Source organism: Vicugna pacos, chromosome 13, assembly GCF_048564905.1.
Source record: "Vicugna pacos chromosome 13, VicPac4, whole genome shotgun sequence".
NCBI classification, from domain to species: Eukaryota; Metazoa; Chordata; class Mammalia; order Artiodactyla; family Camelidae; genus Vicugna; species Vicugna pacos.
The window spans coordinates 11,186,853-11,202,101 of record NC_132999.1 but is presented as its reverse complement, the minus strand read 5'-3'; the positions used below and the strand labels follow the sequence as shown (position 1 = coordinate 11,202,101).

The 15,249-nt window shown below is 33.8% G+C and overlaps 1 protein-coding gene across 1 annotated transcript in view; it reads right to left on the bottom strand.

The window, feature by feature from the left end:
• PIGK (phosphatidylinositol glycan anchor biosynthesis class K) overlaps window positions 1-15,249 on the bottom strand; it is an 85,775-nt gene that overhangs the window by 45,153 nt on the left and 25,373 nt on the right. The window contains exons 5-9 of the mRNA XM_031683505.2: window positions 14,430-14,541; window positions 13,249-13,345; window positions 10,877-10,994; window positions 10,548-10,658; window positions 5,722-5,894 (exon numbers count right to left, since the gene is read on the bottom strand). Of these exons, the coding sequence (XP_031539365.1) occupies window positions 5,722-5,894; window positions 10,548-10,658; window positions 10,877-10,994; window positions 13,249-13,345; window positions 14,430-14,541 (611 nt within the window). The remainder of the gene's footprint in view (window positions 1-5,721; window positions 5,895-10,547; window positions 10,659-10,876; window positions 10,995-13,248; window positions 13,346-14,429; window positions 14,542-15,249) is intronic.

The following is a 15,249-nucleotide window of genomic DNA, read 5'->3' as shown; positions in this document are numbered from 1 at the left end:
ACTGAAAACTAAAAAACAATGCAGAGAGAAATTATAGGAGATCTAGATAAATGCAGTGATATATTCACGGATCAGAGGATTCAATGTTGTTAAGGTGTCTATACTTCTCAAATTAATATATGGAGTCAATCCAATCCAAATCAAATCCTGCAGGCTTTTTTTTTAGAAATTGACAAGCTGATTCTAAAATTTGTATGGAAACACAAAGCATCTAGACTAGCCAAAAGAACCTTGAAAAAGAAAAACTGATTCAGGACTTACACAACCTGATTTCAAGACTTATAAACCTAAAACAATCAAGACAGTGTAATACTGGTATAAACAGAAATACAGTTCAGTACAATTGGAAACAGTCCAGAAATAGATCCACTCATAAATGGTTGTGTGATTTTTGACAAAGGCACCAACATAATTCAATAAGGAATTCAATCTTTTCAATTCATGGTGCTGGAATAATTAGATATCTATATGGAAAAAAGTGAACCACAACCCCTACCTAACACTATACTCAAAAATTAATTCAAAATAAATCAACATCTAAACATAAAAGCTAAAACTATAAAACTTTTAGAAGAAAATAAAAGAACATCCTTGTGACTTTGATTTAGGTTAAAAACACTTGCACAATGGGCATTAAACATAAAGGAAAAACTGATAAATGGACATCAATATTAAATCTCCTACTTTTCAAAAGACATTAAGAATATGAAAGGCAAACTAAAGATTAAGAAAAAATATTTGTAATACATATACCTAAGAAAGAACTCGTACACAGAATATATAAAATCTTACAATTCAGGAAGAGAACAAACTCAATTTTCAAAAATCGAGCAAAAGACTTGAATAGACACTTCATAGAACATTATGAATGACCAATAAGCACATGAAATGATGCTCAACGTCCTTATTATCAGGGGTATGCAAATTAAAATCATAATGAGAAATTACTACTAGAACTGCCAAAGTTAAAAAGACCAATACCAAGTGCAATTAAGATGTGGAACAACTATTTGTGGAAATGCAAAATGGTACAGTGACTATGGAAAACAGTTTGGAAGTTTCTTAAAGTTTAAACATGTACCTCCATACCACCCAGCAAATCTAGTCTAATATACTTACTCAAGTGAAGTGAAAATTTATGCTTGTATGCGAATGTTTACAGTGGCTTTCTTCCTACCTGCAGAAAACTGAGGGGGCAAAAAGAAATGTCTTCCAATTGGTGAGTGGATAAGCTGTACCTCAGCAAAAAAAGGAACAAACTACTGATACATGTGACAACAGGTATGACTCTGACATGCATTACAGCAGTAAAAGAAGCTAGACTCAAAAGAGTACAGAATGTATGACTCCTTCTATATGACATTCCAGAAAAGGCAATACTGTAGAGACAGAAAACAGATCAGTGGCTTCCAGGGATATGAGGGAGACATTGTATAAAAAGGGGTGTAAGGAACTTTGTTGTAGTGATGAACTGGCATGGTGATCATCCAAGTGTATGCATTTGTCAAAACTCAGAACTATGTACCAAAAAGGGTAATTTTACTCTAAGTAAATTGTACCTTAATTTTTAAAAACTCAAAAAAAAAAACTATAGCTGCATATAACAACTTAACCAAAAACACAGTATTAGCAAAAGAGTCAAAATATAATGTACAGGGATACATGTTTAGATGATGTAACTAAAATGAAGAGCAAGAAAGTAAATTCCATAAAAATTAGTATAATGGTGAACTGTGAGGGGGACTGAGAGGGCAGTATTGAGAACGGGCACAAGGGTTCAGGAACCTTCTGGTGTACCAGCATTGTTCTAGTTCTTTTTCTGGTCATTATATGAGCAGTTGCTTTGTGATAACTCATTAAGCTATCATTTATAACTCAGAGTAAATTATAAAATAATAAAATAAGAATATATATATATATATTTTTAGAGGCAGAAAGCACTCCTGGATTCATATCTTGGCTTCACCATTTGTTAGATGTGTGACTTTAGGCAGGTTTCTTAACCTTTCTCAGCCTCACTTTACTCATCTGTATAATGGGGAAATTACACATGCTTCATAAAGTTATCATGAAAACTAAATGAGATTAATTTATGATTTTTTAAATGAGATTTTCCTTCAAGGTGTCTGCCAAGCTCCCAAGCCCCTTTTGGGGGGTTTCATCTTATCCACATGGGATGGGTTCCTCAGTAGTGATTTTGTGTTAAATGATCCCGTTACTGCCCACCTAGGTCAGAGGTGGGCTTTGACTCAAGCTGAGCTAACCAAGAAGCCCTCTGGGGAGCTTAAAATAGGGACTGAGCAAGTTATTTCTGTATCTGGGCTTCATCATAAACAGAATAGATACAAATCTCCAGAAGAGTAGTCTGTACACATTCTATGCCCTACATGGCCAGAGCAGCAGGGAACAGGGAGATGGAAAGAGTACTGCCCACCTTTCTGATTGATTTCTGGTTCCTGATTCCAGTCTTTTACTGGAGCCTACCCTTGGGTTCCATAAAACACCAAATATCTGTATAAATAAATATCTTTAAGGAAATAATGCTAGTTCAGGTTGGATTCTATTATTTACAAACCAACGGTCCTAGATAATGTGTTACATAAAGCAAGAAGCACATAAGAAAAGGCTCAAAATCTGACGACTGAGGCAGCAACTGTCTGACCTTTGACCTCCCATAGGTGGTGGGCACTTCCTTACCAAGCCTCTGAAAGAGTCCTACTCTGGTATTCAAAACACACACTGACCTTGATAAGCCCATTTTTGACCCTCTGTTAGAGATTGGTAAGAAATCTGTAAGAAAAGAGTCCAGTCTCAAATTTCCTTCTAGACTCAAAATTTTTCAGTTGCTAAAGACTGCCTCAAGAGAGAAAGAAACAACCAAGATAAAAGCTGGGAGTCTCCAGTTCCTATTGTCCTGGATTCTAATTTTTTCTTGGGCAATGCCTACGGAATTGACTTCTGCATTTTGGTGCCTGTATTTTTATATTCTCAAGCTAAAGGCTATTTTCCCTATATAGTTAGGACTCAGTAACGCTGACAAGGACTTATTACCAGATTCTAGAAAGCCCAACTCTTTGAGGAAGGCAGGCTGTTTTTTTGTCTGCGTACTGAACAAAAGTCAACCTATGTACACTCAGACAAAGCAGTTTAGAACGAAGTTATATAAGCTAAGTCCTTCTTTCACATCATTTGTTCTTGCAAATAAATGAAAAAACACAATTAGTTAAGACATGCGCAGAAACAAGTGTTGTTTCTAAACATATGACTATACCTTACTCAATATCTAAGTTTCAGAAGACATATGAAAACCAATTATTTCATATAGTTACTTAGGCCAATTTTATGTACTAATGTTCTCCATCATAACTGATTTTAGTTTGGGTTCCTCTAATATACAAAATATGAAATATGGACAATCTGAACAAATGAGCTCCATTGTTTTCCATATAGGTAGAAAGTAATATTTTTAAAGGTTTAACTGCCAATTTTCATAACAGTGACTGTACTGATATTTTTAATCTAAGAAAAAATATGTATACATACCATAATGTCCTTAGTAAAGTAGCTTTACATGATATCTGATCTCTCATGAATATACTTTTCTCTAAACAAACATCCAACTGCCATTCATATTTGCATATAAATAGAACCTACATACGAGGTAATATTTGTATCATTCATGTAAAAATTCCTGGAACATGTTGGTAACTTAATCCTCCTAAATTAATTGGAAAACCCACAGCAGTAATTAAGAAACCATCTGTTAAGCAATGTTCTAAATAAAGCTTATTTTTAAACACTAGAGGGCGCTCTAATTCAACAGTGCCTGGTATCTACGGCTTAAACGCTTAAAATAATTTTCTCCTTGATTAAAGGTAAATGAAAATAATTGTCAGTACCAACAGTTTTTTGCTTTCAAACTAATACATGGAAATACTTCATGAGACAAAATTCCATCTTTCCAGAATATATTAATAAAACTTGCTAGAATTTCACTGAAAGCATTTTTATTATATAATTATTACATACTTAATATTATGTTAAGTGGAAAGAATAGAAAATAAGTACAGAAGTAGTATAAAGATGGTCCCCGCCTATAAAGGAAATGAATGCAATATTCAGATGATTAAGAGAAGGTGCATCATATCTTATATCTTACAGGCTTAAGTTCAAGGGCAATTACAAAATGAATTTGGTAAGACATACACTAGCTCAATTTTAACTTTAGTTGCTAAGTATTAAGATACAGTTTAGTTTAGCTATCTTATAAAAGTAATATGAAACTCAGTATTTAAATAATAAATAAAAGTGATACTGCTTTCGAGTATCATCTGCTGTCTCAAGAAAATACTTTTTAAGCCAACAGCTATAGAAAATTGAAAAAGAAAAAAATCCAAAGCTTTGAATACCAAGAATAGGAAATATTGATAATAATACAAATTTTAAATCTTCATAAGAAATGCATTTGATGCTAGTTTTTGAATTTATTTCTAAAGCATTCACAAGCTCAATTATAAATCTTTAGAACTTTCAAAATTGAGAGTAATTTTTATGTTGCCATTTGCCAATCCAGAAAAGTACGCTGGAGTATGAGTTTCCAGTACAGAGTATTAAACAATCACAAATAACAAAGCTTAATGACTACTAAAAGACATCATCTACATATTTCAAGAAAGTGGCTATTAACTGAGACACTACGTATTTCTAACAAAGTATTTTGCCTTTAAAAATATTTACAGAGAAAAAAATAAGCAGGTCATTATAAATATTTCTAAATTTTAAATCCATAAAATCAACCAGTTTCTCTCAGTCTCTCTCTCTCTCACCCACACGTACACTTACTGCTCACTCACAGACAATTCAGTCCCCAAGAGGGGAGTACCTGGCTTATACCTTCCCTTCTCATTTCTTTCCCTAATTAATAACCAGGAGTCCCCAAAGAAATCCTAAACAGTGGCACGTGTTGATGGAGGGCCACCTCAAATTTACAGGAGCCCCAGATACGCTGTTCAAAAGAAGACAACATGAGGGAAAAGCCAGAGATGGGACAGAATCAAGCTACAAATCACCCAGACTCCAGGAACCAAAATACATGGCAGAGAACTAATCAGACTGCCAGAGCCCAGAGAAATTCTGGAAATGGAGGCACTGTGTCACAGTTTGAAGTATACGTTTGGCACCTATGTTCTCTTGGCACTCACTTCCCCTTTGTGTTTATCTGCCTGGCATCTGCCAGGTTCCTAGGGCCTATTACACTCTAAATGCCCAGCTGCCGACTTCCCCATTCAAGTCACACCCCTTAATACCTTCTACTACAATAGGTGGCAACATACACGTTCAATAAGGAGTATTAACGTTTGCAGTGGTCACATACCTGCCCCATCAGAAGGTCTTCTGAATCATTATATACACCTCTATTTACATTTCTGAGACACTTGTGGGAAAGTTTTAGCCCTTTTTGGCAAGTCTGAATTCACACTACTACAAACATTGTATTTTGGATCTACAACATAATCCTAATCATGATCTTAGCTTCCCGTTGATATTTATAGCTTTTGCCCATAAATTCGAAAAGCACAGGGCCCACATAAAATGAAGAATGGGTAGAAATGTGACTTTATTTATAAATACCAATTTTCATCTCTCGGTATTATGTTACATAAAAATTTACAAACCATGAGATCAGAATACTCTATCTGAATAATAATTTAAGACGAATACCTGCTTTCCATGATTCTTGAATCTGGCTGCAAACTAATAGTCTCTGTTGTAATTTCCACTTTCCGTACACTTCCAAAGAAATCAGTTATCAGGACGTTTTTAGGATCCCTCTGAAAAAGATCCGTGCGATGTCCAGGAGTAGACACACACAGACTTTTGGGGCATACCTGAAACTGAAAAACACATATATATAACAATAATAAATACACACATGCCTACATATAGATACAATTTTTATTAAATCCATTAACACAATATGGTAGACTGCAGTATATTTTTAAAACTCTCCCAACCTAAAGAAGCTACTGCTTCTAAAGATTAAAGTTTCACTGCTATTATAATATTTAACATTCTAAGAAAGCCATATAGACATTAGAAATAGGTGATAAAACTAGACGCTGACCAGGGAGGGAAAAAACATTCACTCTTTTTTAATATTGTGCTACCAAGTATATCCTGACCCTTTAAATTTATGAGAACTCATCAACACTCTGACAATCGAATTGCTTTTTTTTTTCTGCATCTGTATCCATCTCAGTGGGATGCTCTATCAGAGCAGTTTTTTAAACATTTTGTAATCATGACGCTTCATTCAAACTTTAAATTCAAATAAAATATTACATAGTAGCCCAATATATAACAAAGATGAAAGCAGAGATGCTCTGGACAGCAGGAAGCTAAAGCATAGTATCCCCCTTGCTCTCCTGCTGTGAACCTGTGTAAACCATTCTATATAACGTTCCTAGTTTACCCATGATGAAAATAAACCTAAAGCACCTCAAGACACTCATGCTCCAAAGAATACTCTGAAAACCACAAGTTCATCACCACACAGATCTCACAACAGCTTTTATGTTAATCTTATCGCTGATATTCCACATCAGCAAATTACCAAGGACCCTTGCAGGACATTTGGTCCCTGCCAAATGGTCCTTGGTATTTGGTCCAGTCCCTAACAGGTTCATCTGGCATGAACCAAATATGCTCGTGGTTGCCATGTCTGTCATATATACCAGGATATATCAGACTTCCAAGAGTTTCATACAGACCCTGCATAAAGAAGGCTTAATGTTACTTCTTTTTTGACAACATTTCCCGTGTAATTTAACATAAGAAATAAGCCTAATTAGTTTAACATCTTCCTTTTTATAAGGAGAGGAAACACATCCTTTGAAATGTTCTAGGCATCCTCTAAAAAACTTCAAAGATGGTTGAGGTCAAAAGAGTTCAGTTTTACTATCTTGTTTTGGGGAAGTTTGTCAAAGATATGAAAGGTTTGGACACTTGAAGAAACAGGATCACAGAACCATACAAAACAATACTTAATTGTCGGTTTAGCAGATGAAAAAACTTAAGTTCTAGCTTTACACATTCTTTTCAAGTGCACATGGAACATTCTAGTTTTACAGAAGTACACTATTGATAATCAAGATTAATTTTTAAAACCATTACAACAACAAATCAATTTAAGCCAGCTTTATAATAACGATTCAATATAACCAGTGATGACACAAGGTAAAATTCTCTCTCTTCAACCTTCTGTATACCTTTAATTTGTCCTGTATAACCAAAGTTCTAAGTTTAGACAGAATTATCTTCACTTCCCTTAACACAAATGCATCTTTACTCCTCACACCTTCTCTTAGCCAAAAGCACATCCTGCTTCTCCTTGCATATGGAGATGTTTCCCAGATTATTTCTAATAGCATTAATTACATTACTAGAATTTTAAACCTTTAAAAACCTTAATTTCTAAAGAAAATTTAGGAAGTAAACAATTATGCACTATCTCTTACATTAGCATTCTACAGCTCGGCAAAATTATAAATACCTTTTTATAACTTCTGGAAACGCACTTTCTGATAGAAAATTTCTCAGCATGGCACCAAACAAGCTTACTAATAAATCCAAATTTATCTTTAGTTTCTCTATAATAAGAAACCAAAAGGAGGTAAACCTATGTGCAGTAACTAATAGTTCAGTATTTTTTCTAATTTTGGAAGATCTAGATATTCAATAAATTTCTAGCATTTAATTTAATCTTAGCAAAACTTTAAGGTTTCAGGTTATTAAAAAGATTTGGGAAACTAATTTGAAAAGTTTGACTAAAAACTTTTTAGCCTACTTACATTTATTCAGTTTACTTGCTCTTAACCATTATTTAATTACTTATGAAAATTTCATTATACCCAGTTATTTTTCTTGCTGACAAATTTGCAAGTCTAGGTAAAATAAAAGTCTTATATTTACTACTGATAACTCCAAGGACGTGTCTATTTTAGTTAAGCCAAAAACCTTAAACTAGCTTTTATTTACTGAAGATTATCTTAGATCACATGATCTTGAAGAACATTTTAGTCAGTTTCTGCTATATTTCTGAGAACTTTGGAATGCCCAATCTTTACAAGTTTGTCTTCAAACCACCTAAATAGAGCTCTTTCACAAAATAATTTTGCAATACCATCCAGAGGTAAAAATATATACATATGTGTGTGTGTGATATATATATATATGTATCACATACCTACAACATACATGTAGTGATACAAACAGAACTTATAGTTACCAAGACTTGTGGAGAAGACCCTTAAGATATTTTTATCAGCCAAATTTCCAAATATTGTTTCCCTTTTTTTTTTTTTATGAGAAACAACTGCATTTCAAAGAACGGCTCTTAAGTCCCAGAAAAGATGCGGATAGGAAATCTATATCACAAAGACACAAATTAAGGGCAAAACAATTCTGTTTCCAAAGACCCAATATCTACAAGTATTTTGAGATAAACAGAGGAGATTTGAGGATTGTTGGAATGTTTCTTTCTCTGGGTATATCTAGCTTAGAGTATTAGATCTAAAAAAAATTCTTACTAGGCTTTAAATAATTTTAGTTCCTCTAAATGTTTAAGGGAATTTAGCAATGTACCCAAAAAATCCCTCCTTTTCAATGAACTCTATGAGGGGCCCATATGAGCATGTAAGTTGATATTGAAAATTTTGCATAGGGCCTTGACAATAATCTCTTTTTCAATGTCTTGGTTGATTACAATTTAAACATTGATCTCTGGGCCAATGTTTTGATAATGAGCCCTAAAAAGGTAAATGGGGGAGGCCTAGGCATGGTTTTAGATACCTTTTGTGTCTTTAATTTTTCATTAGCCTTTTGCAACAAATCTTTTAACAAAGTTATTTTGGAACTTTGAAAGCTTCTGGCAACTTCTGCATACTCCTCAAAATAGGTATTCCATTTGGTCTGTGTGACTGGGGAGCCCTGGATTTTAAGTGAACTTTTTAAATGACCTTATCTATTTGGAACGTTCCTCCTTAATGGCCAATGTAATTCCAGGTTGATTTTAGTAAAACTTTGCCATTTTGCTAAATAATTGCAGCTTCCAGGATCATAGTTCTTAAAAATAAAATAAGCAGGTGTGTCGGAAGGCAGAGTGCTCAACTATTTGGACATAAACAATCATATTTCTTTTAGTTAGGCCCTTGGTCCTCTCAGAGCCAAACTAATACCTAAGAGGGACTTGGGGCAGGGAACTGTGTAGCTTGTTGCTCGAAATCTTCTTGAGGTTGGCAAGTGTCCCATGTGTCAACCTAACCCATTCCATGACCAACGTACCCTAGCATGGGAGTCTTTAGGTTAGGTGGCGAGTGCTCCAACAGTTTTTAAATGTCTGACCCGTACCCACCTATCTTTAGAGATTTTTGGCTTCCAAGATTCCCATTAGCAATGGCCTTTACTTCATGTGCACAGAAACCAGCAGTAACAAAAAAAACAAAAAAAAAAAAGAGACTGGGAAAAGGACTGAATCAGCAGATGTCAAAGAATGGGGCTTTTATTATACTGAGTTATGTTCTCTCAACTCCCACATTATTGAAAGTTTTTATCATAAATGGATGTTGAACTGTGTCAAATGCTTTTTTCCATATCTATTGGAATGATCCTATGATTTTTAGCCTTCATTTTGTCAACAGGATGTGTCACAATGATTGATTTCCAGATGTTAAGCCATCTTCAAATCCCGGGAATGAATCCCACTTGGTCATGCTGTACGATCCTTTTCATGTATTGCTGAATTTAGTTTGCTAGTATTTTGTTGAGGATTTTTACATCTATGTTCATCAGAGTTATTGGCCTGTAATTTTCTTTTTTTGTAGTATCAATTCTTTTGTTTTGGTGTCAGGGTAATGTTAGCCTCATAAAATGAATTTGGAATTGTTATTCCTTCTTCATTTTTTTCGGGGGGTGAATAATTTGAGAAGGCTAGGTATTAACTTCTTTAAATGTTTGGCAGAATCACCTGTGAAGCAACCCAGACCTGGACTTTTGTTTGTTGACTTTTTTTTTTATTACTGATTCAATTTCTTCACTAGTAATCTGTCTATTCAGATTTTCTATTTCTTCATGATTTAGTCTTGGAAGACTATATATTTCTAGGAATTTATCCAATTCTTCTAGGCTAATTTGTTTGCATATAATTGTTCATAATATTCTCTTATGACCTCGTATTTCTGTGGTATTGATTGTAATTTCTCCTCTTTCATTTCTGATTTTATTGATTTGGGCTTTTTTTTCTTGATGAGTCTGACTGGCTAAACGTTTGCCAATTCTGTTTATCTTACATAAATTCTAACAGGGAAGAATATGGGAAGGCCTCCTGGAGGAGGTAGGATCTGATTCGACTCCCAAAGAATAGATAGAAACTCAATATGTGAATCTTAAAAAAGTACATTTCTGGTAAGGAACAAAATATGAGCAAATACTTTAAAAAGCCACCATTCAGCATAGCTTTTGTGCTATAATCAAATTAAGCAAATACTTACAAGGTCATTCATATTCGTTTGGCTAGCTGGATTAATTTCCTCCAAAAATTCCAAGACATAAAATGTGTATCTATCCATAAGATGGACTCCAATTGCAGGATCAGGTTGATGCTATGAAAAAGCAAAGGGAACAAAAAGATATACGTCTAACAGAGAGCATCATTATAATAAAATGTTTACACTGTAATCAAAATTTCCTTCTAAAGTATGAAGAAGTCTAAGAATAAGAAATAACAGATGTATTCATAAGGCATGCAAGTGATTTCAGAAATAGCTGCACATTCCAAAGATAATGCCATTTACAAATGGGGAAAAAAAACTGCACCTACCGAGAGCGAATCTTCTCCCACTTGGCTACTAGCTAGAGCCATTATGTTAGGAGAATAAAATCTCTCATACATAGACGCTCCTTGACAAGTATCAATAATAAACAGTAGCTCATTGTAGCTGAAAGAAAAGTGATAACATCCTTGACATAAACCATGCTGTTAATCACACACTGATTAATATTTTTATAATACTTCTACAACATGTTTAAATCATGTATCATTTCACTAGCTAAAAACTTGAGATTTTTCTGTAGAATTCACAACACATATTTGATCCTAGAAAAATTAAAGGTATAATCCTGTCCAGGGAAACCACCTCAGTAGAACACAGTGACTGTGCCACAAAGTGGCTGCCCCAACTCTTTCCCCCTTTCTTATCTATGCCACGATTCAGAATCCAAATGAATATTCAATTCAATAAACACTAATCTAGCACCCATGCCATCCTAGAAATTGAGCCAGGTTCAGGAGAATATACATATGTGACTTAGTCACCATACTCAAATATCTTAAAATCTAAATAGAAGACAGACACAAACATATAACTAAATTGGAATGTGATGAGTGTTACAAATATTTATTGAGGGCCTACAATGTGCCTGACACTGAGCTGGGGATACAATAGTCCTTGCCCTCACAGAGCTTAGAGTCTGACAAAGTCAGAGTGCTCCGAGAGCACTAAGAAAGGAACAGAGGGAACTGTAAAGAAAGGTAGGTCAGGGGAAGGTGAGATCTGACAAGGGCAATGAAGGGTGAGTGTTACTTTATCTAAGAAAGGGAATAGCACATTCCAGCAGGGGGAAAAGCCTGTATTAAGGCACCTAAATGTAAAAAAAAAAAGTATAACTCTTAGGGGAAAAGGAATAGTACAGTGTAGCTTGGATACAGTTAATTTGAAGAAATGGAGAGAAATTAGTTTCAAAAGGGGAAGGCAGACCTGTAAATTACATTGTAAAAAGTCTGGATCTTATCCTATAAGTCTGAAGAAGACATCAAAGGCTTTTTTTAAGTGAAAGAATAACATAATTAGCTCTGCATTTTAGAATGAGCTGCCTAGCTAGTGAAGGTGAAAATGGGGAGCAGATAACGTTTTCTCAGAAGCTATCTCTCAGATATTGGATCTCGGTAAACAGCTAACACTGCACCGAGAAAAGAAAGCACGGAATCATAAGCAGTAATACCTAAGCAGGTGATAGAAGGCACAATTAATATGACATCCGTTCTAAGCCAAAAATCTGTGGGTACCCCTGGGATCAGAAACTCTGAAGCTATGAGAAGCAGCACAATTATGAGCATAAGCTCTGGGATGGGACCACTTTGACATGAACTCTAGTGCCAGTGCTCACGAGCTGTGCAGTTGGGCCAGTTACTTAACCTATCTGTGCCTTAGTTTACACATTTGTAAAAATGGGAATAAAAATAGTATTTGAATCATGCAATTGTTATTAAAATTAAACAAAATAATACATGTATAATACAATATCCAGCTCCTAGGATACATTCAATAAATGTAAGCTATGAATAAAATAAAACCAGTACCAAGCAAACACTTCCTCAACACTTCTGTACAGTCTGCTTATGCTTATAATTCAGCATTTAGAATATTTAATTTGTAGCATAGTTGTGTATATATGTTTGTTTTCCATTAGATTTTAAATAATCTGAAGGCACAATAAGCATCATACTGCCCTCTGTGCCACATGTTTAGAAGGTAAGCTGTATTTATTGAAGGTATCAAGTTAAAGGCAGTTCAACTGCTACTTTAAATTCACTTAAGTTCATATGATAACTTTCAACAATTACCTTCAACTTTCAACTTTCAACGGTGCTTAACACAGATTACTAACAATATATCATCCTTAATGTGAGTTGTTACAAATTTTATACTAAATTCAGTATTTTTTTTCAAAGAAGAAATCATGTACTGCTATCACATGGAGGACCCAAGAATGTGCAAAAGGTAAGAAGTACAAGATGAAAAATAAACACATGTTCATAACCCCCCTAAATAATGGGGAGTTTGGTTGGTAAAACTCTTATTTCCTCCAAAAACGATGAGAAGTAACAAAGTATTACCTCAAAAAGTGAACTTTCTTTCATGTTCTTTAAGAAACCCAAATTTTTCTTTTAAAAAGAATTCAGTTCATACTTTCATAAAATACAATAAAACTATTGCTGTAATATGCAATTGCTAAACAAAAGTTTAAAAAACAATTCATTTCAGTAGAAATAACAAACAAATCTACAGGCAGAAGAAATAACTTATTAAAATAAGTTTAAATCTCATAAAATAAGATTTATAAATCTACTAACCATGGAAAAATTAGGTACTAATTTAATTTTCATAAGAAAAGTAGTCATTGGTCAATTACCGTCTTTTCTGCCACATTTGTTCAAAAGCATCTGCAAGTTCTATGTTGGTTATTTCTTCAGAATCTTGAAATTTCAAGAAACCATTTCCACCATGTCCTTATAGGAAGAATCAAAAAGATGAAATAGACACATTTTTAATGCAAATTACATACATCCAGATCTAAACATTCACTTCATTCACGACAGTATTTTAATATCGCTTGTTATTTCATACCTTAAAGTACTGTAACAACAAATTCAATTTCATTTTCTGCTTTACCAATTAAAAAGAGAATAGATAGACTGCGTAAAAAATAGATATATTTAAGAGTTTTTCTATCATTCAGTTTTAGAAAAGTACGTTTATGCTTTTCACCAGCTCCATTATTCTGTCAGAAATGAGTTTCCATAGGTAAAAATTTCTCAAATACCAGACAAACATTTTTGGTGAGAAAGAAGCTGAAGACACTGGCTAGTACCACGGTAAGTAGCACTGTTCACAGTGTTTACGTGAAATGCTAGACCACTAGGAAGTGCAGATCTCACCTAAAAATGGATGTCTCTACTACCATCAACCCATAAGAGTTGACCAGATGATGATGACATTTAAAATGCATGATAAAGCCAGTCTGTCTGGATTTAAATGCTAGCTTTACCACTTAATGACTGTGTTATCTTACGCAACTAACTGAATTTTTCTATGACTCAGTTTCCTCAGCTGTAAAGTGAGAAATCTGTCAGCAAGACCATCGTTACCATGCCTATATAGCTCCCTTATGCAGATTTTTTAAAAGTACCTCCTACTGGGTATCAAAGTAGAAAAATCTCTCTATTTCTGTGCTCGTTCTGAAAATATGCAGTCCTATGAGTTTAAAAATGGTTAGTGCCTATACCTTTGTGGGGGAAAAATAAAATCTCTCTCACATTAGTCACGACTCTGTGGCAGGGCACACAGCTGAGTAATTGTAAGCATATACCAGACCTCAGCTCCCACTCTCACCCCTAGCCACTTATGTGCAGTGTGCAACCCATACAACCATATAGGATCATCAGCACCTTCTTCAGACTGCTGTGAGGATGAAATGAATTAATACAGACAATGATTAAGAATATTGTCTGATGTACAGTAAGCCTCAATAAATACTAACTATCAGCATTTTTATCTTCATATTTATCATAAACACCGAAATTCTGTAAATACCTGTCATATAAATAAGAATATTGCTCCTATCATCAGAAAGAAGACGTTTTGAACGAGGAGTACTAGATGGGATCCTCCCAGTTAACACCCGTAAAAAATTCTCCACAGTTACCTGAAAAAAAAACTAGAAATTAGATAAAATAGAACTTTGGGAAGCTTGATAATTTTTTTTTTTTTTACTTTCAAAAACATTCCTTCTTCCTTCTCTATGTATTACTCAGCATAAACTGAATATAAAACTCAAAGAGAAATATAATTCGATTAAAATATATTTATTTAAATATATACCTCAAAATAATTTTGTTTCCATTTTTTAAAAAATACTAAAAACTAACATTTAAAAACTACCTTGAAGAAAAATAAATTAATTATAAATTTAAAGTTTAAATGCTATACAAAGTATTGCCAAAAACTTAAAAATTGTTAATCTGTCTTTGCAGGCAATTCCTTGGGAAAATACAAAAAATACAGTTATAAATTCAGCATTATAACTACTGCAATTAATATGTACAGCTACTTAGTCAATTCTAGATTAACAATGAAAGACAAGTCCATAATAAATCCTAAAAATAAAACCATAAGGATAGATCTATAAATAATCCCCACATTATGCATCTTTGATTTTTTTTAATGCATTTTGTTACTTAAATTTCATTAGGGGTAACTTTAACATGTAAAAAATTCATAACACTGTAAACCAGTTTTCCCAACCAGGAATTTCCAGACATCTGGAATTCCTTGAAAGATATTTAAAGTCTTGGATGTATAATACAAATTTGACGTTATATCATACAGATCTAAATTTAAAAAGCAGAAAATC